Source organism: Parambassis ranga, chromosome 14, assembly GCF_900634625.1.
Source record: "Parambassis ranga chromosome 14, fParRan2.1, whole genome shotgun sequence".
Lineage (NCBI taxonomy): Eukaryota > Metazoa > Chordata > Actinopteri > Ambassidae > Parambassis > Parambassis ranga.
Window position 1 is genome coordinate 19683365 of NC_041034.1, and position 27188 is coordinate 19710552.

General features: G+C 42.6%; 1 protein-coding gene across 4 annotated transcripts in view; it reads left to right on the forward strand.

Moving 5' to 3' along the window:
• The first annotated feature begins 321 nt into the window (after nucleotides 1-321).
• robo3 (roundabout, axon guidance receptor, homolog 3 (Drosophila)) overlaps nucleotides 322-27188 on the forward strand; it is a 71945-nt gene continuing 45078 nt past the window's right edge. For all 4 annotated transcript variants that reach the window (XM_028420930.1, XM_028420931.1, XM_028420932.1 and 1 more), the window contains exons 1-2: nucleotides 322-862; nucleotides 14803-15129. In XM_028420930.1, the coding sequence (XP_028276731.1) occupies nucleotides 796-862; nucleotides 14803-15129 (394 nt within the window). In that variant the 5' untranslated portion in view covers nucleotides 322-795. The remainder of the gene's footprint in view (nucleotides 863-14802; nucleotides 15130-27188) is intronic.

A 27188-nucleotide genomic window follows, 5' to 3' on the forward strand; every position in this document is an offset into this window, starting at 1 on the left:
TTAACATAACAATTAATTATTATTGTTTATGGATGGGAGAAATGTAAACAAAAGGTAGCATACAAAATGAAGGATGTTAATTTGTGTGTCACGTGATAAACATATAAACTCGTGTTTAAATCCAAGCAGTCACTTTTACAAACACCCTGTGTTGTTTCTGTCCTGATCATTGCAACGCGTTACGACTTTTGTTTTGAAAGCGCGACCGGAAGTGATCCACCCAGCTCCGTGCGCTTGCACCGTGCTGTGCTCTGGCTCCGGGACCGTGTGTTTTTGTGGGGACGCTGTAGTAATTCATTCCTAGTAGCGGAGCAGAGGAGAGGGACTGGCGGCGGAGAGCACGGTGCAGATGGAGCTTTAACAAAGTCGACTGCTCCTCTACGCGTGAGGACTCTACGTACTTTAGGACTATTTGAATCTCAGAGGAAGCTTTTATTTAGTTTTTCTCCTCTGTGAGAAACGTGGAGAGCGGCGGAGAACAGGACCAAACTAACCGGGCGCTGCGTGCCGCTCTGTTAGCCGCCTCTCCTCTCATCACCTGCGGCTTGCTTTTCAGGGACTCACCGCGGGAGTAGACGCCGACCTCTGGAGCTTCTATTTGGGGGATAAAAGTTGCTAGTGTGGGATGTTTGAAGTTGTGCTTAGCCGCTGACATGGTGCCTGTGGAGTTTGGAGCTGGTTGCAGAAATTTTCCTTAATAAGCTGGAGAACATTTGTTTGGATCCATCAGTGCTGCTGCGTGTTCTGAAGACTGTGACTAACCTTATCTAGCCTACCTATGAAACATCGGAGTGTATGATGGAGTACCGCCTGGCTCTGGTCCCTCTGCTGCTTTTATTTGCACTCAGAACTTTGGCATATGGTGAGTTTGCATTGATTTTAGGTTATATATATATATATATATATATATATATATATATATATATATATATATATATATATATATACACACCCCCTCTGAAAACTTACTCCTTCCTGTCCTCTCCATCACACCCCCCTTCTCCCCCACACTATTTATCCCAGCATTTGTGCCTATTAATCCTCCTGAATGATGTCATTTTTTAAAAAAGGCCACTTAAACCAGCAGACATCCAGAGTAGCCCATATGCAGCTTTTACTCTGTGTCTTGCCCAAGGGACGCTGGATTCACACCAGCATCTGCTCCCCACAGAAATCAGACTCCAGGCCTCTCCATTCATCTCTATTATCAGACCCATTAGATGTCTCCTCCACACAATACAAACAGTGAGACCAAAAAACATTCAGTCTAAGTGAGCATGGCAGGAGGTTTGATTCCCCATGTGTGCTTAAAAAATGTATGAATTCTCTCTTACTGTAATGATAAAAGCCTTAACTCCAGATGCTGCACTCTGGTGTTGTTTACTTTGTGGCGTTGGAGTGATGAAGCTGTTTTAGCCTTCACTGGATCCCTTGCTGCTTTTTTATTTTGCAAAGTGTTTGTTGTTTAATTGCTTTAAAAATGACTGTACAAACAAAGCTTTCATGCATATCTTCTAAAATGGTAACTAAATGCCACTAGATGCTGCATTCTTAGATCCATCAATCATGCATGTGTACCTTGTAAATTGCCAACCAGTTAGCTGCAGGCTCTTTTTGTCTACACACACCTACATCTTCAACTCCTGACTGTGATCTACAAAAGGCAAATTTCCTTTGACGTGTGATATAGTTTGTGACAGTGTTAGTGTCTCTGGGCCCCGGCCCCACCGCTGACTGAGCCTCCGTTCTTTTAACAAGCCTGTAAACATTGGCTATGAACCGGCAGCATATGAACTCAGCATCTGTGAAAGTGCTCCTTCAGTGACTCCAGATGCTCCTCTGGGACTACAAAGGCTGGATTAAAGCTGCTTATTTTCACTTTAGCAAAACACACAGTGACATAAAAAAGAGCCTGTACTGTTTTTAGCCACGAGACTTCTTCTTTAATTCATTGAAATTTACATTTAAATGCACGTTTCTGTCACATTCTGACATCCTGGAGTAGATCAAAGAAGCTTCCACAGATAGAATATTCCACTGTGATCATCCTCACTTCATGTCACATTTCAGAGGTCTGGTCAACAGACTGTTTGACCAGTAAGGTGACACCGGAGTCACGTCAGTCATCTCTGTCACCATCAGTCAACAAAGTTCCACCCTCTCAACAACTGTCATCAGGCCATGTGTTTGCTCTTTTATTGAAGGCAGGGGTTGCAAACAGCTGCCTTGTTGTTTGAGTGAGTGTCCCCACAAACAGAACCACTGACCAGATCAAATAGCCTGCGCCAAAACAACCCTGATACCCACACTGTAATTACAGTCTGAGCACACAACTCCATTTCCTTTAGGGAGGGAAGTGCTGCGGGGTGTAATGTGGCTGGAATAGCACAATTACTGTGACTGTTTAAAAGGTCTTTTTCTTCTGTTACTGGCGGTCGGGAGCATGAGGCATTTCAACCACGCTGTCATCCGCAGTGACGTGCGCTGGATGTGGTTGGTGGGGCTTTAATGGATTGGTCAAGGACAGTTTGACAGGAGTTATTGCTCCTGCAGGGTTTGCATTATGAGATCCCAGGAACTGTATGGGACTCTGATATTAGCACCTGACTGATATTGACTGAAAAGTGCAAATTTATAGAACATAATACAAATACATGACGCTTGGGACAATTTATTCATGATATCATCACATAGTTTAAAGTGAAGCTGAACAGATGTATGGAGCATACGTTGCTAACTAGCTTGTGAAATACAGTGCTGTAAACAATAAACAATGACAGTAATGTCATTTTACTCTACAAGTACAGATGCCTTGCCTCAAGCTTCTGAATGTGCACCAGTATTGCAGAAAATACACATAAAGTATGCCAGAGAGCTGGTGCTTGAATCCCCAAAAATGGTATTGACCCAGCAATTCAATATCAGGCAGGTTCTACTGAGGATTTTTATCCACAAAGTAAAGAAGCAGGTCGCTAATATTAAAATATACTGAAAGTATACTGGCCAATGTTTTGAAATCAATATATGTTGTCCCCCAAAAAACAGTATCGGCCCCAAAAATCCGATATCTTTTCGGATGTAAATAGGATTTTTACTTTTACTTTAACTTTACTTTTTATGATTTTAAAATCATTTTAAGGAACAACATTGCAAAAGACTATGTGTGTGCCAGCATGTTTAATGGTAACTGTGTATTTAGATGGTATAGTGAATTTAAATGTATTTCCCACAATGCAAAGGGAAATGGTCTTGTACTTTGTGTGGATGGCACCATTGGCATATTGACAACAACGTGTCTTCTTTTTCTTCTGCTGAGAGGGAAAAAAAGACACAGAGAAACCTTTGTAGTCATTTTTCAGAACAAACGCACTCACCCCCCCCCACCTGCCTGCCCATCTGTTCTTTACAGATCAATTAGGCTGTCAATAGCTGTGATATGATGCATTGAAGTGAGCCTGTACAGCATACAGTATCTCCTAGAAATATGCAATGAATCCTGAAAACTGGAAAGAGTCAGGGCGAGGGACTATACATCCTTTTCCTGTCATTTCAGACCCCCCCCCCCCCCCCCACCCAAGGCATTGCTAAATTTAGAATTTAAAATAAAAAAGGTACATTTATATATATATATATATATATATATATATATATATATATATATATATAAACACCATCCTTTTATAACGCTTATCTGCAAAGCAGGGGTTGCAGGCCCTCTCTTCGTGTTTAAGGGACAAAACAACCACATACTGGGGGCACTGCAGACTTGTACAGACTTCACAATAAAGGACTGAACTGAGCAGGAACTCCATTTAGCAGCGGGCGCTGACAGGACAAGTCAGCTCTACCCTCTCCTTTAAGGTCTCAAGTGCGGCCGCCCAAGGGGCCCCGGCACAATGAGCTTCCCACCTCAGGCTGCAGACAGATGGATGGCCCCCTGACATTAGTTCCAGTGGTTTTTTTTTTTTTTAGGAGCGCTGACCTCTTTGTTTACTGCTCATAATACTGAAATAGATGTGCTGCTGCAGATGCATGCCTGACTATATGTAATGAAGCCTCAATCACAGAGCGCACGGCAGCGATGCACTGTGAGGCTGCATAATGTTGTGGGATAATCCAGCCCTGTGGAGTGGGCAGTGCAGGTGGTGTAGGTGTTGTTTTGTGATTCAATAGAGTGATCGTTCTGGTCTCCCAGCGGAAGAATTTTCCTTGCTGTCACTGGTGACTGAAAACAAAGCGACATGAGACAGTGTGACATATCCACATCTCTACCCTGCATCCTCTTTGCACATAAAAAATTGGACACATCCTAAATATGTCCAACAGCTCCAAAGGTGCATGTGGTATTTGTGTAAAAAGAGGTGTTGTCATGATAGAAGGGAGCTGACCTAAAGACCTACAGGAGATGTGTAGGGTCCACAGTCTTTAAATATTGTATTTAGGGGGCGATAGAAATATCGGCCAAAAAATGTACAGCACAAGAAACATGGTCATACACACAGTGAAGAGTTTGCTATGATGTAGTTAATAGCTTGCTAACACCTGAACAGAAGAACAAACATCTATTATTCATCAGTGGTTAGATAATACATCTCCATGCAGTGTGTCCCAGATGTTTACCCAGATGGGTTTCTACACAGGTGGAGTACAGTATAAACACAATCTATGAGTCATTACAGCCTCACAAAACATTATAAATGGACCACACGGGTGCCACAGGGTGAGGATGCAATGTCTGCAATGTGTATGTATGTGTATGGAAAATGTGTGGAAGTCACATGGAGGGATTTGAGCACAAACAGTATGGACCCTCCACCTAATTTTACTCAACATAGGAAGTCCCTATGATGTACCAGTGTCTGACATGACTCACATTTACCCCTGTTTACTGTCCGCTCTGGTTCAGAGTGCCAATCAAAGCAGCAGCCAAACTTTTCTGCAGAATAAAAAGGAGAAAAAAAAGGCCCACGGGTGCAGCTACAGCTGTCACTGCCGTGACTTTGTCGGTGGGTTGGATATGTTTGTGAGAGTCTGGCACTCGTAAGGCTCAGTGTGAGAAAGAGCCAACTGATAATGGATCATTTTTGGCACTGGTGTATCAAGGTGATGCTGCGTGCTGGAGGAATTTTGACAGGTGCTGTGGATGATTTAATGGCTGGTTTCAGAACTGACATGGACAGCTCTTCTTTTTTTTTGTGCAAAAAGTGACAGTCGCTGCGTACCTGTTATTTTGTGATGGGAGTGTTGATACACAAAGGGTGACTCAGGGATAGGAGGCAGTAAGTGTGTCTGCTCGGCTATTTGTTCTCTGTTTGACGACTGACAGTTATGCCCGATCGTATTAAGGAAATGTGACGAGGCAATTAGAGCAACTCCTCTTCTTGTTATCTTGTTAAGTGCAGCTCGCTCAAAAAAAATAAAAAAATCAAAAGCTTTGGTAGCTGTTAGAGAAATGACAGCAGCTGGATGTGAATTCTTCTTGCTGTTCCTTCCCTTTACATCCACTTCATGACTTAATTATGCATCAGAACTGATGTTCCTTGAAATCTCTTCAACAGTATGTGAAGGGTGCATTTATCTACTTTTCTCTTTCATAGTGATGCTATCGCTCTCATAAATACAGGATCGTTGACTGCTGCAGTTATACATTCTCAGTGATTCATATATGATTACGGCTCATTCCCTTCATGGGATCATCATCTAGTCTCCTTACAATGCCGACAGTGTATGAGTGGAAACTGATGAAACTTTATATTTAGTGCGAGCACACTGGGGTGGATCAGTCGGATGAATAAAAAAAGATCAAGCCAGGCTTTTTTCTCAACTTATAGCTTTTCTACATTTTATTTCGAGTTTGTGAAACGAGCTTATTCAGGCAATCGAGGTTTATTTTTTTTACCTTATCTGCATTGTTTTGCTTTGGACTTATGGACTTCAGGAAGTCCCCGTCTGTACCCTTTCCTCCCTCTGTGCCATGTGTGATCTATGTGGTCGGGCAGATAGCTGGAGATAACGCTCCACAGCCACACATCTTGCAGGAGCTAATCTCAAAAGTATGCATTGGCATTTCCTCACAGTTGGCCGACCGCAGCCGGCGGAACCCCCTCAAGGATTTCTTTCCCTGACATGAGCACAAATACACTCTGCCCTCACTAATGGACCGATAATTAGTGATAATAAGTGATCCGGTCTTCAGCATACATGCAGCCTAACTTTAAACTTTGCTTTCTAATAAAAGAGTGGCTACAGCCAATATTTGCCTTTCCTTACTTTCCTCCTTCCCTCCGATCATTTCCCCTCTATTTCTTCTTGTCTCCTCTTGCTCTCATCATAGAGCACTCGCAGCAAAATGGGATAAAGAGTGAGAGTCTAGTCCTAGAATACAGCTCTCTTGTTTTTTCAGAGCTTACACACGGAGAAATAAAAACCTTTGTTAAACTCGGTGGTTGGAAAATCGGTGCTTGTTACTGGTGGGCTACTGGAACTGAAACTGACAATTCTTGGCAGGAGAACTTAAATGAAGTCTTCAGTATGAAGTTGCAATCGAAGTCGGGACTGTTTGAATATGAGAAGCTGAACCATCCTTAGAGTTATCGATGTGTATATTTTGATGTTCTGTCGATTATTCATGCCAGAATGTGGTGAGCGCTTCAAAGCAAACAGTTAAAATCTGCATTTTAAAGCAGTGTCTTGCTGCCCCTTCAGACCTGTTTCTGCAGTGTTGGAAGTAAATCAAAGCTTAATCAACTCCCAAGCCTCTCAGTCAAGGAACTTTTTTTGTGTGTAAGAATAGTGTGTTAGGCTTAACGGCCTGTTCCTGTTGGGCTAGTAAAGACGCTGCTGTTTGCTCTCTATCGACAGCAGGCTGCCTCACTCTTGTCAGCTTGCCTAAACATGTAGCCAATCCTCATTTCAGCTGCTTCACCAGAGAGAAAGAGAGAGAGGCCGCACTCAGAGGGAGAGCGAAACAGAGTTGTTAGTGGAAAGGGCAATTTTTGGTAGCTGCCGTGGGAGTTGGGATCCTTTAGCTCCCAAATTTCCATGATCCTGGCAAGACAAGAGCAGTACGAGGCAGATACTAACAAAGCTGTTCATGGCCCCAGGAAAGACACGATGAAAACAGCCTATTTCCTTTTCCAAAGTTGACCCTACTCATTTAGATGCTTTGCATCAACACAAGCTCAATTAAGAAGGGTTGTCTCTTTATGGCCGGCACTTTGTATTCTCATGCAAGTACCTCATTTTGTTGTCCCCACAGGGTCAAAGAGTAGGAGGCAGAGGAGAAAGCACTCCAGCCTGCCTCCCTCACCGCTGCCAATTTAACTTTGAATGCACATTTGCAAATCAATTGCTGTGGCTTCGGTGAAAATCAAGTGAAGGAGGAGGATGCAACAAAGCTGTAAAACAACAAATTCTGTAAGAGGGGAACCAGCCCGCTAAAAAGAATTGCAGATGAGGGAGGGGGGGGGGCAGAATTTTCTTTGATCGTCATCTTCTGCCCCCCCCCCCCTCCACTGCTCCTTCTTTAAAGATTGCAAAGCTCTCTCTGTTCACCAATGGCAACCACTTTTAATACTGTTGTACTAGAAGTTCAGCTTAAAAAGACTTTTTGTAGCCATTAGCAGCTCTGTCTTATAAAAGTAGACCGTGGCGGGGAGGCTGGTTATCTCAAGTGCAGTGTGTGGGTTAGCTCAGCTTAGCCTTAATTTTAGTGGCTAAGCCAGAGCATGGCTTAATCTTTCTTCTTTACCACAACTCACCACAGAGTGATAAGGAGTGCAGCTTTTGATGTATTGCAGTATTCTGATTTATTTAAGTCCTTCACATAGAAATGAAAGACATTTCTCACACTGTCTGTGCTGGGAGACTTGATGAGGGTGCAGCGCCCACCGTGTTTTAGGTCCTTTTCCCTGTAGGGCCGTAGTGAACCAAATATTTTGATCCTATATGTGGTGACACGTACATGGTGGTAAAATGTCAGCGTTTACCAGTTCCATACTTGAATGCAATATTCACCAGCTGTAGTTATGATTTTGCACATAACATATGAGCATATACAAATTAATTAATTGACAGAGTAGCTCTTTTATGATATTTTTGTTGCAGAAATATCTTATATATTTTAAACTCTAGACTTCATTTTAACTGAATTTTAAAGGTTTAAAATATTGTTGTGGTGTCACTTTGGGTCCTGAGAAACTGTGCTAACATTTCTCCCCATGTTCTAAACTATGTCTTTTGCAAACCAAAAATAAGTTGAAAGTTGAAAAATCAATGATCACCACAGGTGTTTTTGTTACATGTTGAAGTCCAAAAAGGCCTAAAAACAATCATTTGAAAACACAGCTAAGCTGAGCAGGTAGCTAGAAGCTTTCATAATAACAGTTGATTTACTTCCAACTGCAGAAACAGAACCTCTAGATAGGCTAGTGAGCCGATCTAGTGTCCATTGAGCCCTTTGTCCAATTAGAGAGCAGTACTAGAAACTAGTAGTAGGGCTCTCTTTCCATGCTCTCTGGTTCATAGCATGGAAATTATCCAACAACTAACCTGTAGGATGATCTACTGGATAAGCTACATGATCTCTCCACGGTGCTACGAGTGTGAAAGGAAGTCTAGGGATCTGTGTTGAAGGCCAAATCCTACTACAACTGGTCAGTTCATTCAGTGCTACACACATAATAATATTTTTCTGATCTACTTGCCGAGAGACTGCTGCTTCTTTGACTTCACAGAAATGTGGTCTGGACCCAGCTGGACCTGCAGACCTTGTTTTGTGCTGTGACAGAAATGTGGTTAGACTCATGGTTGTGTAAACATCAACTTGGTGCCGCTTTACTTCTCATCACTAGTGGATTAACAGAGCAGTGAATTTTTGCTTCATTTCTGAAATATAAAACTGCTAGTTTTATACATAATTGTGTCATTGAATTAAGCTTCAGTGAACATAAAATGTGTAATCGTAGCTTAGCACATCTTGATGAAAGCAGCTTTGGAACAGGAGTTCTAATTGCAGCAAGGTACAAGTGAAGGATCTGAATTCTTCCTCCACTGCATGTAATCCCTGTGGTAGGTCAGCCTGAGGGTGTTCTGCATGGTGGACTTTCAGCAGTGAGACAGTTGGTAAGTAGGTGTGAGGATTTGCTTTGACCTCAGGATTGAGCCTTGTACAAATATCAGACAAAATGAGCACCCTTCCTGGTTTTACTGCATGAGTCAGACAGTTATCTGATCATCATACCATCTGTGTTTGGAAAACCTGTGAAATGCAGTCTGGGAGAAAAAAAAAGAAAAAGATGCAGAGGTAAGTGCATATTTACATCCAGAGTACCGGTAGGTGGAGAACAGGGTTTAACAGCACTGTCACCCAAAGCAAATAGCTTGTCAAGTAACATTATGTTGAAGTGGACTTTTTATAGCAAATCAGAAGATATGCGCATAAAAACACATCACTTAGTTGCTTTGTGTTTTTGTTGGTGCTGTTGCTGTCAAGACACTTCTTCTGAAACGAGAGTACTGTGAGCACATCTGTAATCACACGTTGACAGTCACTCATTTGACCTGCGACTTCTTTCTGGATAATTGGAGTGGAACTATTTTCGTTTTAGAAGATGCTGCAGCAGCAACATCTCTTCAGTTAAAAGTAGCTTTAAATGAAGGTCTAATTTGGTATCATGAAAAAGTAGATTTATTTTTAAAAGTTCTCTATTTTAAGGCTTTTAAAGTTGACAAAAATTGATATTGATATCCCTCAGATTTCAGCGGTTTGACGTTTTCATGCAAATAAAAGGACGACTCTATTCTCGCATCATTTCAATGCTTGTCAGGAGCGTACAGATACGTCTGGGTTAGTGGCTGTTGTTTTTTTGTTTTCCTGCCTTTTCAGAGGAAGTAAATCTGCTTAGGGATGAAAGCCCACTTGTGTGTTTGTGGTGAAATAAGCCTGGGCACTTGGCAGGATGGAGGCTGGAAATCAACTGTAGATATCTGGCAGTGGTCCTCTATACTTGTTTTATATTAGCAGGACACACCGCTTGTTCTTTTGCAAGATGAGAGAAAGTTCTGCCTCAGCACTTTGCCATCCTCCATTATAGAAAGGACATTGCAGCAGGAGTTTGTGTTCCCCGTGGCTGTTTTTTTTCTTCCCCCTTTTTCCAATTTTTCTCATTCAGTTTTTGTGCCGCTCGCACTATTTCTCTGTCAGCCTCTCAGGCTTTATTCTCTCCTCCCCTTTTCTCTAGTTAAAAGGACTTTGAAGTTGTCTGACAGTAATTCATTCTCTGTTTGAATTTGTCCTGATGTTTAAATATAATCTAAATACAGTGCTCCACATGAGCCCTTTTGATTCAGAGTCTGTCAGTTTGGACTCCTCAGGTAGGAGTTCATTCAGTGGAAGTTCATGCTGTGTAGGATTAATTAAGATAAACACCTCTCTGCCATACTTTCCTGGAATAACCAGACTTTCTTCAAGAGATAACCACCTCTATATCAAACTAAAGCTTTTGTTTGGTAGATGTTGGTCAACTTGAGTAATCTGACAATGTAAAGGCTTAACACATGGGTACATATTAACTTCATATACTATTTATTTCCATTTTAGAAACTTGCCCTGTGGAACAGCACATGTTTTTGACAGCCTCACAAATATGAAGCCTATGGCTTGCTGCTATATAGGTAATGAGTCTGTCAACACTGACAAAGGCTGAAAAATGACATCAATTTAGAAGGAAAATGAATGCATTCATATATCAAATAATAACATTCATTTTATTTTATTTTACTAGAGCATCTGGCCCTCATAGTGTCTGCTGAGAAATATTCTGGCCCTCTGAAAAATGTAGTTGATGACCCCTGCTCTAGGGAAATGGTTTCACTTAAGTGCCTGACACCGAACACTGCACGACAGGGATGTGTAGCTGCTGTGTATAAGACTATGTCATATATGCATGTATTTTTTCAACCAGGGAGCAGGAGCCTATCCCAGCTGTCAATGGGCAAGAGGCGGGGGTACATCCTAGACATGTTGCCAGTCTAACACAAGGCTAAAATAGAGAGAGACAGATAATCAGTCAAACTCGCTCTCACACAGACCAATTTAGAGTCCCCAATTAACCCACCACACATAAGGCAGAATTGCTAACCAGTGTACCACAGTGCCACTTGAGACGACATTATTTAATGTCATAATTTGCTTATTAATCACAGGGAGAAGCAACCATAATCTATCCAAAACACCCCAAGAAAGTCCATCTGACAGGCAAGAGTCTCCCTTGAGCTTTCTCCCATGGGTGTTGATGTGATTAAGCCTGGGACCTGAAAACCATACGGCTTGAGCGTCCTCTGCTTTCTTTTACCAGACCCAACTCCTTAATTAATAAAGTCCAAAAATCCACAAGTGGATCTACAATTGGCAGTGCGCACAAATCATTCAACTGCTCTCTACAGATGTGTTTTAATTTGTCTTTTCTCCATACATCATCCCTGTCAGCCCCTCACAGGGTCCTACAGTACAGTATCCCTGTGGCTTCATTAGCTCACATGTATCTTTGAGAGCTGCTGCCATCCTGCTGTAGTACACCATGGGCATGAGTTAATAGGTCCTTAGAGGGTGCAGACATTCCTATTAGAAACCATCCTCGAGACAACCAGCCTGGCTCTCCATACTCCAGCTGTCTGTTTAACCTGATCTGACTTCATCTTTTCCAGCCTCACCCTTATCTGTTACACACGTCTACAGTCGCTTCGAGCTAGCTAACAGGGGAGATGCTTGCTTTAGATATTCAAGGTATCCCTGGGATTAGATCTGAACAATTGTACTATCAATGATCAATGATACCAATAGGTGCAGAGATCAATATTATTGACATGCATTCAAATGTTTGATCATGTGGCTTACATTTTTCCATCATCCTTTGAATGATCTGGGATGCAGTTTATAAAGGTATACACCATTGAGGTTGAAAAGCATTTCTGCTTGTGAGAGACAGCAGCTGAGAGATCATTTCATCAAGCCTTCATATCCTTGGACGTCAGAGGATATCATGTTCAAGTGTCAGTGTTCACTTCCAGTTGAACGTCCACGTTCCACATGGGCGTTCTCTTGATGATATTTAGCTCAGTCCCACACAGTGTGGTCTCGTCCTCTTTAAAAGCCTTTGCTTTACATTTCCACATGGCTTGTTCCAACCATCTTGTACTGTAAAATTTATGAGTCAGCTCTTAAAGGGCTGTGTCCTGCTGAGCTCTCAGCTCAGACAGTACCCCTCCCATTCCCATCTCCCCACCCGCATCCAGACAGGCTCAGTTTAGCCACGATGCATTCTACCTTAAAGCTATTAGACGAACAGTCTGCAAAGCCAAGTGACCTTGTGGAAGGAGAGGCACTTAACAAAATGACAACTGTTTTATTCTGCCGGAAGGCAATGTTGTAAAAGAAAAAAAAGAAAAGAAAAGAAACATTGCGTTTCTTTGGTTATGTTTCAGCTGGTACCACATGTAAAAGTTCTCAGTTTTGATAACTGTAAGGTCAGTGTGTACTGTATATTGTTTCCTATTTATAGGGGAGGGTGCTGAATGTTAAAGCTACAGCAAATGTGTAAACATTTTAGGCACTTCAGGCAGTTTAAATTGATTTGGAATCATCAGGGAGGCGTCTGAGATTACAGACAGCCTGGGATTACATTCAGAGACAGACTAAATCCATACCAGACCTGTGGCAAGTTTTCCACCATTGCTAAGAGGAGGATTGGAATAATTATAATCAAATAAATGATAAATGAGTTGCACTTGGTGCATAAGAGCAAATCTGGGCTTAAGGACTATACATTGGAGAAACAGATGGAGAGTAAGACTTGAACTGTGCAGTACAAAATTCAAAGGTTGCACCAGCGTTTTGGCGGTCTGGATTTTGCAAGACCTCTGGTTTATCACAAGGTACTGTTCTGTCAGCGGTGTGCAGTGAAACATAGAATGCACCTTATGCTTTTTTCTTTACTAATAAAAAACACTTGGGGCAGACTTGTTGTGCCCAACTAGTCTACAGATCTGTCCATTGAAGAGTGCAGCTATTGTCTTCAAAAGTATGCAGTCATTGTGAGGATAATTAGTCCTTTTTTTCTTGGTTCTCGTTAGCTTAGCATTTTACTAACATCAGCAAGAGTAAATATTAGCAGAAGATCAGCAGACAGTGAATAGCAAAACATGGTGTCTGTAGGGCTTTAAATGTGAACAATACCCAAAGGTACCCAGTAGTATTCTTACTGTTCCTAGTGCTGTATACTATACTATACTATAAGAATCTGTACACCTTAATTTGCACCCAATCTTATATAAACACAACTCGTACGGTGTATTTCACGTTGTACTTTTTCACTTTAAGACAAGAGGAAAATGCAGCATTGAGTGCACAGTGACAGCAGGGAAGTACAGCCTTTAAAGATGTATCTGTATCCTGTGATGTGCTTTCAGTGCTTGAAAGCCAAAAGCAGCTGCTATTTGAGTCTAATTGGAAGCCTCAGCACCATTTCCTCCAATTCAGAGTTTCCTATTTCTCCATCTCTGAGAATGTAATTGCACCGTCAGACCCTGTTCCATATCCCCTGTCAGTGAAAGGCACTTATGTGTAGTTTTTAATCCTGCAGAACTTTGTAGAGGATTTGCCACTTTAAAAGGACGGGGCTGCTTTTCTTATCAGATGTTATCAGGACAGTGGGATGAACTGTGGTATGAAGCTCTGCTACCTTTTACCACTCATGTCAGCCATGCAGCACAGACAGTGCAGTGCACCTCATAAGATTGTATGCACAACAGCTTGTGTCGCTATGTATGCCCTGAAAACACAAACACAGGACCATATACTGCAGCAGCACTAAACGCAGCAGTTCTGTGACAGTGAAAAATTGTTTTAGTTTAACAACAGCACGGCCTCTTGGATGAGTAGGAAGGCAAGACAAATCAGAAACACACCCCATGACTGCAGCGACAATCATCGCCGGAACACTGGCAAAGACGCACCTCCTGTTGTCATTCTTTCATTTGCTCTCCAGGGGGATGTTGCACTTATGCCTCACGGTGCCTGACTTTGTGTTATTGCTTTTCATACATAATTGTGCCGCCAACATGCTGTCATTCAAATCACAGAAAAAGGAAGAAAAAAAAAGATGAGAAGGCAGGGAGGAAAGCACTTAAAACACTTCACAAAACAAATTCTGTGGGAACCACCACAAACTTGACTTCAAGTGACCAGAAACATAGTGATTACAACTTGTACCATGCAGAGCTGGGTGCAAACTTACAGATGTAAGGATTTCTCTGGATGGAGATTGTTCTATGTATTGATGAGTATTTTAGTCTACCTCCTTCCCCTCCGCAGTTGGAGAATTTAGAGCATGTAATTTCACACGTCCTCTTTGAATGCAACTGTCGAGCAATTACATTACATGCTCATTTCACACAGCCATGTTGTTGGTGATAAAATTGTGCGTTATTCTGCAGCTTGAGAGGTTTAGAAATAGGGTAACTGTGCTTTTATAAGTTGTGCCGCCCACTTGGCTTTTTGTGGAGAGGCCAGAATGTATAAAAAGACTGAGGATTTTCAGGTTCTGTATTTATTCAGCTCTCTCTTCCCTTTGCAGTGTTGCCATGGTTTAATTGAGTTTTTTCATCATTTAGCTTTGACTCTTCACTACTTCTGTCTTTAAACTGCACCCACTCATTTTCACAGCATCATGGAAAACTCCACCACAATCACCTGCATGATGATCAAGAGTCTAACCCGTTCTGTCTTTTTTTTTCCCCCTCCAGGATCCCGACCCAGGTTAGAGGATGCTGCTCCCCGGATAGTAGAGCACCCGTCTGATTTGATAGTCTCCAAGGGCGAGCCAGCCACACTCAACTGTAAAGCAGAGGGACGTCCGACTCCGATGGTGGAATGGTACAAAGACGGCGAGCGGGTGGAGACGGATCGAGAGGACCCCCGATCGCACCGGATGTTGCTACCCAGCGGCTCCCTCTTCTTCCTTCGAATCGTCCACGGAAGGCGGAGCAAGCCAGATGAAGGCGTGTACGTGTGTGTGGCGCGCAACTACCTTGGTGAGGCTGTCAGTCGAAATGCGTCCCTGGAAGTTGCAAGTAAGTGCCTTCTTTTTATTTATTGCTGCAGTTGCTGTGTGTGTGTGTGTGGATCGCGAGAGAGTGAATGCTGCTGTTCAACCATAGTGTGCTCTGCGTATAGGCCAGAAAGGGTGGAAGAGATAACCCGATGCTTGTCCACAACAGGTGTCAAACATCATGTAATAAGAAGTGAATTAAATCACAGATAAAGTTCAGGGGTAATAACGTTAGCTGCTGGCTCAAAGCACATGCAGCTTCAAAAGACTCTCCGGTCTCTTATCATCGCCTTCACTCAGCTGAGTTAACTCAGACGCCACCCCTGACCTTGGTGTCAGATCTCCCCGGCAGCTTTCACCCTCAGACCCGCACCCCCTCCCTCTCCAGCCTCCGACGCCACATCCTATCTTCTCCCCGCTCCGCAGAGCCCGACTGCTGCAAGTGGGGGCCTGTTAATGTAGATGGATGACAGCTAGCTCCAGCGACAAAGATAACACTTGTCGCCACCGGACAGGAACGCTGAAAAACTGTCTCGCAGGGCTGGGACGAAAGGTTAGTTGGCAGCTTCTCACCAGCAGATGTTAGCTCCTTAAAATACAACAAACTCCTGTCAGAGTCCAACAGATACCTCTTTAAACAGTGGCACCAATTAAAGCTTTACTTTTAGAAGAGCTCTATTAAGTTGCACTTTATTTTGACAGCAACAGCAGAAGGCGGCATTAATGGAATCCAGGAAGGTTTTCTGAATACAAATAAAGTTGAGGGCAAAGTACTGCTGTGGAAATGCTGCTTATATAACAGACAACATTAGTACTGTTATCTTTGCTTATCTGCGAATTTAGACGAAAAAGAGTCTTGCAGAAACACAATTTAAACATCTCCCTCACTCTGGTCCACCCTTTAAAAGTAAAACAATCTCTGGAATTTCTCATTGCACTAATATAAACCAGCTGAACGCATTAAAATGGACTGAAAACCTGTGAAACTCAAGACTCCTGGCCAACACCTTGTGGTCCGGCGGCATATTTTCCTGAAAGGCCCCAAAGTTAATAATCAGGCTGAGTTTCCTCCGCAGCCCATGAATCACTCTCCCGACTCTTCAACCAGCCGGGATCTGCGCAGTGTGTCCGCCACCTCACCTGAAAGCTTTCCTCGAGCAGCGAGAAGAATTACTTTTCAACTCCATTTCAGTATCAACCTGAAGAGCTGCAGGGTGTTTGAGGCATAAGCTGTGTGCGGAAAGCAGTCAGGTAGAATAGGCGGAGGTGTTGTGAATCACTTTTCACAGAGCTGCTTATGAAAACGAGCAGGGGGAACGGCGCAGCGACAGATGCCAGAAATTTCTTGCTCCCCACCAATAATCCCTAATGTTTGCCTCAACAGTGTCTTTACACTGTGCATCTTTTAAGCTCTTCTTTTGAGTTTCAAAGAAACTCTAAATTCCAGACATATTGGGCAGCAGTGAACCAAATGCATGGACACAGATTTAATATTATTACTGCCAGCTCCTTTGAGATACAGTATGGTTGGCAGCTCTTGAAGGTAACCAAAGAGTTCTTTTGTCGGTCAGCAAAATCTTAGACAAGGCTCTGTGCATGGTCATGTTTGCAAGCGAAAGGGTTTGTAATTGACCCTCTGAGCCAGAAACTCTACATACAGGAAGAACTTTAAAATTGTGAGCTTTCTGATGGTCCTTGATTGCATCATGTGGGGCTAAAAATCATGATATTAATTATTAATAATGGAATAAAATCAATTTTCACATTTAGTGTTTGTATGATGTATGCCCAGAACTGTGTTAAATTGCACAAAAGACATATTTGAGTTGTGTCTCTACTCAGAGCTATGACTGTGCTCTTTCCATAGAGGTGCTGGACTTAATATTTCAGTGAAACATGAGCCAACACTGATTAAAAATGGGACAGGAGGGGAAAACACCCAGGAGCTGCTTGGAATTCAGTGAGTTAAAACCAGAATGATCTCCATCTGCAAGGCCACTCGCTGATCAGCCCATGTCTGTTTCTGTATGTATCTCTGCTGGGAGCTGACATTCTCTGCAGCTGTCTGCACACAGACACAACTTGGCGTAAAGTAGTTGCTCACAGATAAGAATCCCTAATCCACGCTTGTAGAAGAGAAACAGTTTTTTTTTTTTTTTAACTTGTCTTTTTGTGCACTTGGGGGCTGCCAACACACACACACACTTTGGAGTATCGCCTCCAGAGAGAGAGAAAGAGAGAGCGAGGTTATATAGAACAAACACTGCCTGGTGCCAAAGCTGAGGCAGAGCCAGCTCCTTCCAGCCCCCCTCTGCATGGTACCAAAGGGGCCGGAGACGAGGCCAAAGGCACATAAGCCTGCCTGGGGCTGCCAGGGGCCTCAACATGGCACCAGAGGAGGCACAAGATGGCACTTTGTGGCATGGTGTCACTTTGCTCCTCAGCCTGTGACTTGGAAGCTCTGGGGGCAAACTGAGATGGAGCCGCATTATGTGGTGCTGTGTATATTTTGGTATCAGGGGTGGGAGCCAAACGCAGTGGGAAGAGTGGAAGGTTCAGGAGGTTTAACCCCTAACAGTCCATCTGCTCCAGGCAGCCGCTGAGTTGAACCGGCAATATTTTCCAGTGACGGTAAACTCGAGCTTTTATTTGGAGGTGTTTGTGTTGAAGTGTTTCATATCTTGATGTCTTTTGTGTGAGTTGACAAGAGTGCTCATGTTTTTAGAGTGGAGACATTTTCTCATGGTGAATTAAAGCAATCATCTTTCAACTTTGTTTGAAAGGATTTTAACTATACAGTGACACTCCACTGTAAAAGCACCCTGTTCAGGCTTTTAAAGGTGCTGGTAAAATGCTGGCAGATTCCATTTGTGATGTTTAAAACAAAATATTTCTTGCAACTCTTGACCTTATAATTCCTATACCTATACGCAACAGTGCAGTGTGCACAAATGGAAACATTATGACCTTATTTGGAGTAAAACTCTCACCAGGTCTATAGCCAGGTTTTGGACTATAGTTTCCATCTTTTATATGTATTATGTATTTATGTATACGATGTAGATCAGGATGGATCCTAATCTACATCAGCCATTAAACATGTTCCTTGAGGATCCCCTTTTTGGAGCCCACTCTGGAACATGGCTCCAATCACACCACTGACCCAAGGCTCTAGCAACCATTGAGGTCCCAAAGGTCCAGAACTCAGCTCTCCTGCAAAGATTGTATAACACCAAGATGTTCCACTTTCTCCTCATCACAGATGTCATTGTTTGTTTGTTGGGTGGATGATCAGAGAAGCGAATACTTCTGTCACTAATACAAGTTTGGCGGCTTGGGATTTTAGGTGTGCATCTATATAAGGTTTTACAGTCTGGTAAGGGTGCTCAGGGAAGCAGAAACAATTCAGTAATTATTTATGAGCTTTGGGAAAATGGGAAATATTACTAAATATTACTTAGACAGTAGATTAGTATTTTGTATGTTAAAAATATTAGATGTCACATGTATTTCAGTGGATTACTTTTTTGCAGTTTTATTGGTTATTACTGTACATAGCTAAAAAAAAACAACAGAAACATCCAGCACACATGACATTTTTGTATATTTGAGTTGATATGTTTGAAAGGTTGTGTCCTTGTAAGAGTCTTTTACAAAATATCTACAAAAAAATACGTTGCTGGGTCAATGAGATGTAGAAAATGTGATCACAGCTAAAATACATAATATTTATAAATGTTTAGGAGTCTTGTTCTGATAATTACCCAGGATAGATGGGTAATTATCAATCATTATTTCTCAGTTATGTGCAGATCATTGTTCCTTTGCAAGTATTTATATACTGACAATTAGGCACTCAATAACTCATTAGGGATGGTTCTGCTTCAGTAGCAGTTTCCACTTATTAGTAATGATATGTTTGATGAATGGATGTTTGATGGAACTGCAGCAGATGTAATTTTGATGCCGAGGCTCAAGAGGTTCTGAGATTAAGAGAGTATTTATACCAAAAGAAAAATGATGCACAGTTTCAGAAAATATTCACGCAGCTTAGCTTCAAAAAATCCCTTCCTCTAGGCCCTCTGTGTGATGTTACCTTGCATTAAGAGTCAATCCTACATGTATTTACTAAGTATTTCCTTCCAAAGTGTGTGTTTGGCGGCCCGCTCCTATCCGATTACACGCATAAAAAGAGAATCTTTGATCCTGAAAATGTGGCCTACAAAGTTGCGTGCCTGGAGCAGAGGCCAATTCATGTCAGATGGATAAAAGTCAGTCAAGCACAATAGACCTAACGGGCCAGACACCCCTGGGTGGGGATTTGACATTCAGAGTGACTTGCCCAAGCTCCTGGCTGGCTTTTCCTTTTGAGTGTTTTACACCTCTGACGTTTTTATTATGCCTGCTATGTCTCCACCGCCTGGCTTTATGGCTCATGAATATTCACGCTAGAAGGGGAAGAGTAGGGGAGAGGTGCTTTTTTTTCTAAGGTAGCGGGGGTGGAGTCAAATGCATGTCAAATAAAAGCGGCTGTGAGGAGGGGGGAAACCTCCGAGGGCTTTTTGTGCCCCTAAAAGTGACTTACACACCCTTTTTTGAAAGTTGTTTTGAGGTCACGCCCCCAAGGTTCGATAGCAGCTGCCGTGAGGAATTTTGGGAATGAACAGGTGAGGATGTGGTGAAACTCCTGTCCTCGTGTGTGTGTGTGTGTGTGTGTGTGTGTAGGCTTTGTAACGGTAGTCTGGACCAACTTTCTCAGTGTGACGGAAACAGCTGAACAGCACTGTCACCAGCTGGATCCTCCTTTCTCTTTCTGTTTTTCTCTGAGACACTGGAGACACACACATCATCACACACACACACACACCTGTCATATCGGTTTCGATCAGTGTGCATAAAATGGATTTCAGGGTGTGTATAAAGGATTTGGGGGTGTCATAGCGAGGAGAGAAGTTTAGCTTGAGTGGCTCTGATAAAAGAGATAAAGTGACCCCCCACTCCCACTCTGACCCCCCACCCCCCTCTCCATCCACTCTCTGCTCTCCTGGAGCTGCCCTCTGTCTCTGTTATTAACCCCAGTGGTCTGGAGCCATATGGGTTGTGATAGGAGCTCTGCAGGACATTCTGTCGTCCACAGTGGAGTGCATCATTGAAGCCTGTATATGACTCTGTGATCTGAATCAAAATGCTGGTTTTAGGGTCTCGTCTGGTAGAACTGAAACTATAGTCCTCATTCCAGCAGCCTTGGTTTGATTCAAGCCTGTAGTTAAATACCAAAATATCCCTTAAAATATCATAAAGATATCCTAAACATTCATTATACTTACTCTAACAATATGATAACAGTGAGTTATCTAGTCTACCGTGTCTATTAGCATAAACTGAATAACTGTTAAGCCTCAGCCCCAAGCTGTTTAACTGTTAACACTGGTTAGCATATAATGAATGAGCTCCTTTTTAGCCATTAGCCTGCTCTGAATGAGCTGATATTATCTGTAAGGAGACATCTGATTCTGTTTGGCTTCTGACCAATTAAGGATGAAACCTATTTGAGTGGAAGAAAGAGAGGCTGTTGACCTAAGCTGAGGTCAAACTGAAATCCTCAGCAGATCTTATCTTGTATCAGCCCTATAATCTGTTCTAAACGGCTTCAATCAATGAGCTGTCTTCATAAGCTGACTTTATTTGATACAGGTTGGCTTCTTCCTGTGCATCCACAGCAGCACGGAGGCCCATTCAGGTCCATTTGTCAGGGCACCTCTGTAGCTCAGGTGCTTTCTGTACACATTTTAACCAGCTGAGATACCGCAGTGACAACACCGTGCATCACCAAACACACACGCCTGTCATGAGTCAGGTTGTATTTGTATTCACCGCACCGAGGGAGTGATACAGTATTTCCTACTGGACCCCACGGCAGTGACACACTCAGTCAGATGATAACAAGCACTCCTGTTTGTGCTCGAGCTCTGATGTGTGCTCATGCTTCACTAATGGGATTGCAGGTCCCGGCCTTGCAGAGGACAGAGCCGGTGGTCATTCTGGTCTCAGAAAAAGGGGGGGATCAGATGGCTGGAGTGAGGCCGCGGGCCTCTGGCTTAACCCCCTCTGTATGATCTGGCCGTCTGCCGGTCATTGAGCCAGCCCCACACTAGCCAAACCCTCCTCCAGAGGATAGCAATGAATTAATTAGACGATACTAAAGGCGAGTGCAACCAGCGTGTGTGTGTGTGTTATAAAGGGTCAGTGAGACAAAAGCAGAAGGATGAAGGGGTTTGGTGTGGAGGGGGGAGGCGTTGACAACAGGTGGTGTGAGGAAGAGCATTAACCTCCTCCCCCCCTTTAACGACAGTGTAGCACAGGGGCCACAGGGGCTGCAGAGAACAATAAAGGCCCCTTGCTCCAACTGTTGTGTCCAATCACACCCCATTATCTTTCTCACTGTCTGTCTTTCTCACTGTGGACTAGTGCTAGTTGGTCGTTTCCTAGGTTTCCTCTGTTTGTATTCACAGATGTACGTTTCTGATTAGCTGAGAGAAATTCTATAAATAAGTGTTGAATAGGTTTTTTTTATTGTTGTAGTATCTGCATTGATTTAGTCATTCTAAAGCCAAACTTATACCTCTCTTCCTTTTTAACCCTTCGGCCGATTAGCCCAATAGTCAATGATTTTTTTTTTCTAATGTGTCAGCTATGGCTTACTAGTTGTGCCATGGACTGTGGAATTTTTTTTTTACAGAGCTTTCTTTGTACAAACAGTTTGATTTTGGCAGTTTTGTTTATTGATACAAACAGGATTTTAGGCTCAAATTTCAATATTTTCATGTGATGCATTCAATGACCATATAAAAGTTCACAATTCTTTTTGTTTTTACCATTTCATGTTGTGACAAATGGTGTAATTAAAAAAATAACATGCAGGTTAAGGGTTTGAGATGACTAAGTTAAAAAAGAAATCATTTCTGTAATAAGTTTAATTAACAGATTAAACAGATTTATTGTTCAACAGAAAAAAAGAAACTAAGTGACTTTTCTGTGTGTTTTTGCTGCTGAAGTATCTTGATTAAGAATTTAATTAATTGAGAGTCATTTGTTACAGAATGCAAATGGCCCCCTGTTCTGGGATCATTGAGGCCAACAATAGCCTTCAGGCTGTGGTGTGGCTGTGATATTTCAGGGTACAGATTAAAAGAATGGACCACAAACTGGGAAAGCTTTTATCAGACAGGTTGCATCAGACAGAAGGAAGGTTTAGAACTGATAATGTGATCATTTACTCCCCTGTCCCTGTGACTATCAGGTTTCATTCTACATAATAATGCTGTAATTATTTAACATGCAGGCCAATGTCTATCACAGTTTGGTGCCAGATGTTGTGCAGCACAGGAGCAAAAGTTGAACTAGGACAAACCTTTGTTGTTGTCCGCCTCAGCCCCTCTGCGGCAGCCCCCCCCCCCCCCCCCCCCCCCTGCTACACCAATGCAGCGGGCTCATTGAAATTAATGAAGAGTCTGTGTTTTTTAATGTGCTGCTAATGTCAGTCTCAGTGCATCTAAAGGAGGGGGAGGGGAGGGGGGGTGAGGGGGGCATCATGATAAAACACAGCCAGCGCTCAAAAAGTGGAAGAAAGCAAGGACAGACAGCTGTAATGAGGTTTAACACAGGAATCGTCCGAATGCAACAAACAGCAGATACAGTGATAGAAAATACAGAGAGGATGAAAGAAATCCATCAATTCATCACAAAATAACACGGAGCAGGATGCATCTGGGGAGATCCAGGCATCGTTCATGACAGACAGCGAGAGGCCAACACGATCAATAACACGCTTCAAACAGATCAATCACATGCAATCAGAGCTTGATTCTAAAGAGGGAGGGCATTAATGTCACAGGGAGGGAGAGGTGTCTGGCTATAAAGCAGGAAAGTCAGCGTGTAAGTGTTAAAGCACCAAATAGAATGTTTTTCAGAATGAGTGCATTTTAATTGTTATATAACCCGTTCCATTCTGCTTTTGCCAGCTCATTTTAATCAGTGGACAATTTATTATTGCCACTGGATGACTCATCCCTGTTATTTGGCAATTTGTTGTGCTGGCAGGACAGCTCATTCCAAGAAGAGGACATCTCAGGTCAGTAATTGGACTGAGATGTCTCCTCCTGAAGGTGAATTTAAGTTTATAACCCTCTGGCCTCTAAAACCAGCCGGCCAGTGGGTGAAATGACACCAAATCTGAACATGATATGATATATATGATATTTCATCAGTAACATTTTTGCAGTCTTCACTGCAAATAGGATGCTGTGACTGATTTATGTGTGACTAGAATCAAATGACAAAAAATCTATTGCTGCCCCAATCTTTACTAGAAGCTGTAGCACCTGTGTGCACATGAAGATATGCTGAAAAAATAACTGTTGTTTATTTAAAGTGTATAAATATCTACACATTTTTTTCTTCTCCTGTTTAAGTTTTATGTCTTTCTAACTGTGTTATATTGTACAAAGGCACGTTTGACTTCTCTCCTTGTAGCCATGACTGTGCAGCAGTTTATACTGCAGTGAAAAATGAGCCCACACTGACTACAAATATGACAGGAGTGGAAAATGCCAAGAAACTGCTTGGGGTTCTGAGGATTAAGTTTAAGTTGATGAGTAATTTTATTTGCACCGAGAGAGATTTAAAGCAATATTTTCAACTCTAATGAAGCAACTTGGTGAGAAATGAATGTGTGAGTGGCAGAAAATATCAATCTCTTCCAAATCACTGGTGTTAAATGTTAAATTTCCATTATGGTAATGGAATGGTGTTCTCTCTGCATATAAATCAGGGGCTTAGGATCTTCCCTTGCATGCTGTTCACTGCTGTCTTATCATGAGCATCTTGACAGTGTGTTTTGTCACATTCTGTCAATATTCTGTCATGAGATCATGTCATGTTCATGCTGTATAGGTTTTCACAGTATCATTTTGACTTAACGTCTTTGTTCGCTTCTGCCATGGATTTTCCGGTCGCCGCGTTTCAATTGAGGGTCTGTTTGTCACTTAAATGTAACCTGTGGAACTTTTCATCGACGGAAGCATCCACCTTAGAGTATTTGGCATGGCTGAAGTAATATCGGTCAACAGATATCTGTGGTAAAAGGTATTTCAGAGGGGATATAGGTATATTTGACCTGTCTGCAAATGGTAAATACGAGGATGAACAGCTGTGGAGAATACTTATTGATTTCTACTCGGTTGTATTTGCACAAGATTCATTTCTCCTTAAGACGTGCTTCCACCCCTGAGTTAGAAAAGGTCAGTGAACGGGGGCTTAAGTCACTCAAGTGGAGCTAAATGGATTTCTGCTCTAAGATCCATCTGTTTTTGGAGTTTGTTGACAGGGTGGAAAATTGGAACTGTTGCTCCTTACCCCCCCTCCCCAGTCACACCACTGCCGCCTTCACCTCCACCTCCCTCTCTTGCCCGTTCAGTGCAGGGGTATGATCAGGCATGGCACGCTAACAGGCTAAAAAGTGAGGTGGACTCGACCATCTGCTCCAGCCAGGCGCAAACATTTGTGTATTTTTGACAGGGTGAAGTGTCGCATCGGTTGGGCTTCAGCCACACGTTGTTTTAGCGGACGGAGACAGCTGACAGGAGGTCAGCTGACAAAGCCAGCCTGGCTCGTCTCCAACAGGAGGATGCTGACTGTCAAAGCGACGATTCACCTCCTTCACCTCTCTGGCAGGAAAAGTGGACGGTGTCAGCGACCTAACAGCGAAAGCGCACATATGCAGAAAATGACAGGACTGTGTGTGTCTGCAAACAACAGTGCTGAGACATGGCTTACAAGATGGTGAGACAGATCAGAAATCTGCTCACATGTCAGGATCCTTCTGCTTTAGCCATTTATTTTCCTTACATAGAAAGATAGATGCGTGGCGGGATATGGGATGTATCACTAAAAGGCTGGAGATCACAGAGTAATAACTTTGATTTCAATGACATATGGAGGATGGGTAGGAACAGAATGACAGAGGATTTAAAAAAATGTATCATAGCAACAGTGATTTCTCACTCTCAGTGACAGCAAGCTACACTGCTGTTATAAAGGATTCGGCTACTAATGTGGATTCTTTGATTTATACTTTTTTTTTTCCAGTGTAGTGGTGTGACTGAACCTAATAAGGAGGCTGTGGGTTTTTTTCTTGTATCTTATCCAATATTGAATATTTGAGGCTAAACATGATATATGGAAGTAAAATTAGATGCATCAGCTATTCTTATGTATTTACAGTGGTGGTTGACAGGGTTTGAACCATGCCTAAACGTAGACAACCCTATCAAGCAAAGGAGACAAAAATATGACACCGCACTTTGTGTGCGCTTATAGTCGCCTGGCTGCATGATGCACTTTTTCTTAACCCACGGCTCACAGACAGGTATCGTGACATTTTCCCTTAGATATCGCTGCTATAACTCAGAATTTATTGTTCGATGATTGACAGCAAAACAGGGCCAAACCATGATGCTACTACCACCATGCTTCACAAATGGATACTGGAATGAAATGTAAACCTGTTTTAGTCTAATCCATCCACAAAGTATTTTCCCAGTATCCCCCTGGCTTGTCCAAGTGACTGGTAATGACCTGCAGATGGGCAGCAGTGTTCTTTTTGGAAAGCAGTGACGTGTCTGTTCAGTGTTCTCTTCGTGGATTCATGAATATTGTAATAAAGGATCATAGATGACCGAGCGTAATAAATCACACTTGTTTGTGTTCACTATAGAAGCATTTATTGTTCAGCCTCTAATAATTCTATTGTTTGTGTAAATCACCCTGATAAGACGTCACTTGAATTGTGTTATTGTTAAAGTGGTATTCTTGAAGGTGCTGATTGTCACCGTCCCAACACAGTGGTCAATAATTAATGGACACTGGGTGTTAGAGCCCATTGTTTATAGGTGTCTCTGTCCACCCTGTTCCCCTGGAGGTCGAGTTAAATAGTGTTCCTGGTTTTCCACATGGGTGAACTACAGTAGCCTTGATTGGGGCTGGAGGGTCAGCCGAGGGCAGTTTGGGACAGGCGAGATGTGGGGGGTTAAGGAGGGGGTCACTTGCCTTACAATAGGCTTCTCAGGCATTCTCAGTGACCCTCTTACCCCGCTGCTATAGGCTGCACGACATCGGCCATTACTAGATTAAAGTAATCCTCTTTTCAGGCCCAGACAATTGCTTTATTAGCTGACCACACACAGGAGCTTCGACCACCTCTGTAATGGTATTGTTGTGGGGGACCCTCAAGGTCCCAGAGTGGGTGTTAAGGGTGGACAGACGGGAGGGTGGAGGGTTGCTGTTTCAGCTCTCTTTAGCTATTGCCACATTACATCTGCATTTCTTCTCCTCGTTTTAACCCTTCATATGCATTTGGGTGCACTTTTGTATTGTGCGCATATCAGTTGTCATATTGCTTGAAGTACAATCAGATTAAGTGCATATTTGCAAACCCTCCCCCTCCTCCTCCCTCTCCTGCTCATTACATGCAGTCCAGATTTGTTTTTTTCCCTTTTCCTCTAGCTTGTTTTTGCCAAATGACTCCCATCAAAACGCTGTCTCATCTCCTCTTTCACTCAGTTTCTAAAGGCATGGCGTATTTCCAACTTCACCAAAAAAAAAACCTCCTTTATAATCCACTCCAACATGTCTGTCTGTTTTTGTTGACAGATCTCTCTCTCAAAATGGCATAAGCTGTTTTGTGAGAGCCTGTCAATCAGGCATGAGCGGCTTCACCTGATAATTTATTCAGTTTTATGAGGAGTGGGGAGTGAATGAAGCATTGTCAAACATTTTGAATATTTTATGAATAGCTGGGGTAGTTTGAGGAGACATGGCTTGTCTCTGTCTCTGTCATTTATATCACAGAATCCATAAGAGAGGCAGTATACATTTGACTTTAGGATGAATCTCACACCCTCCTTAAAAGATACATGCCAGTTTCTATTTAAGGGGCACATTCATGACAGCGTAGAACCTGACTGACAGTTCCACACTTCCAGAGATGATTTTGAACAGAGACATACTCTAATCTGCCGAAGC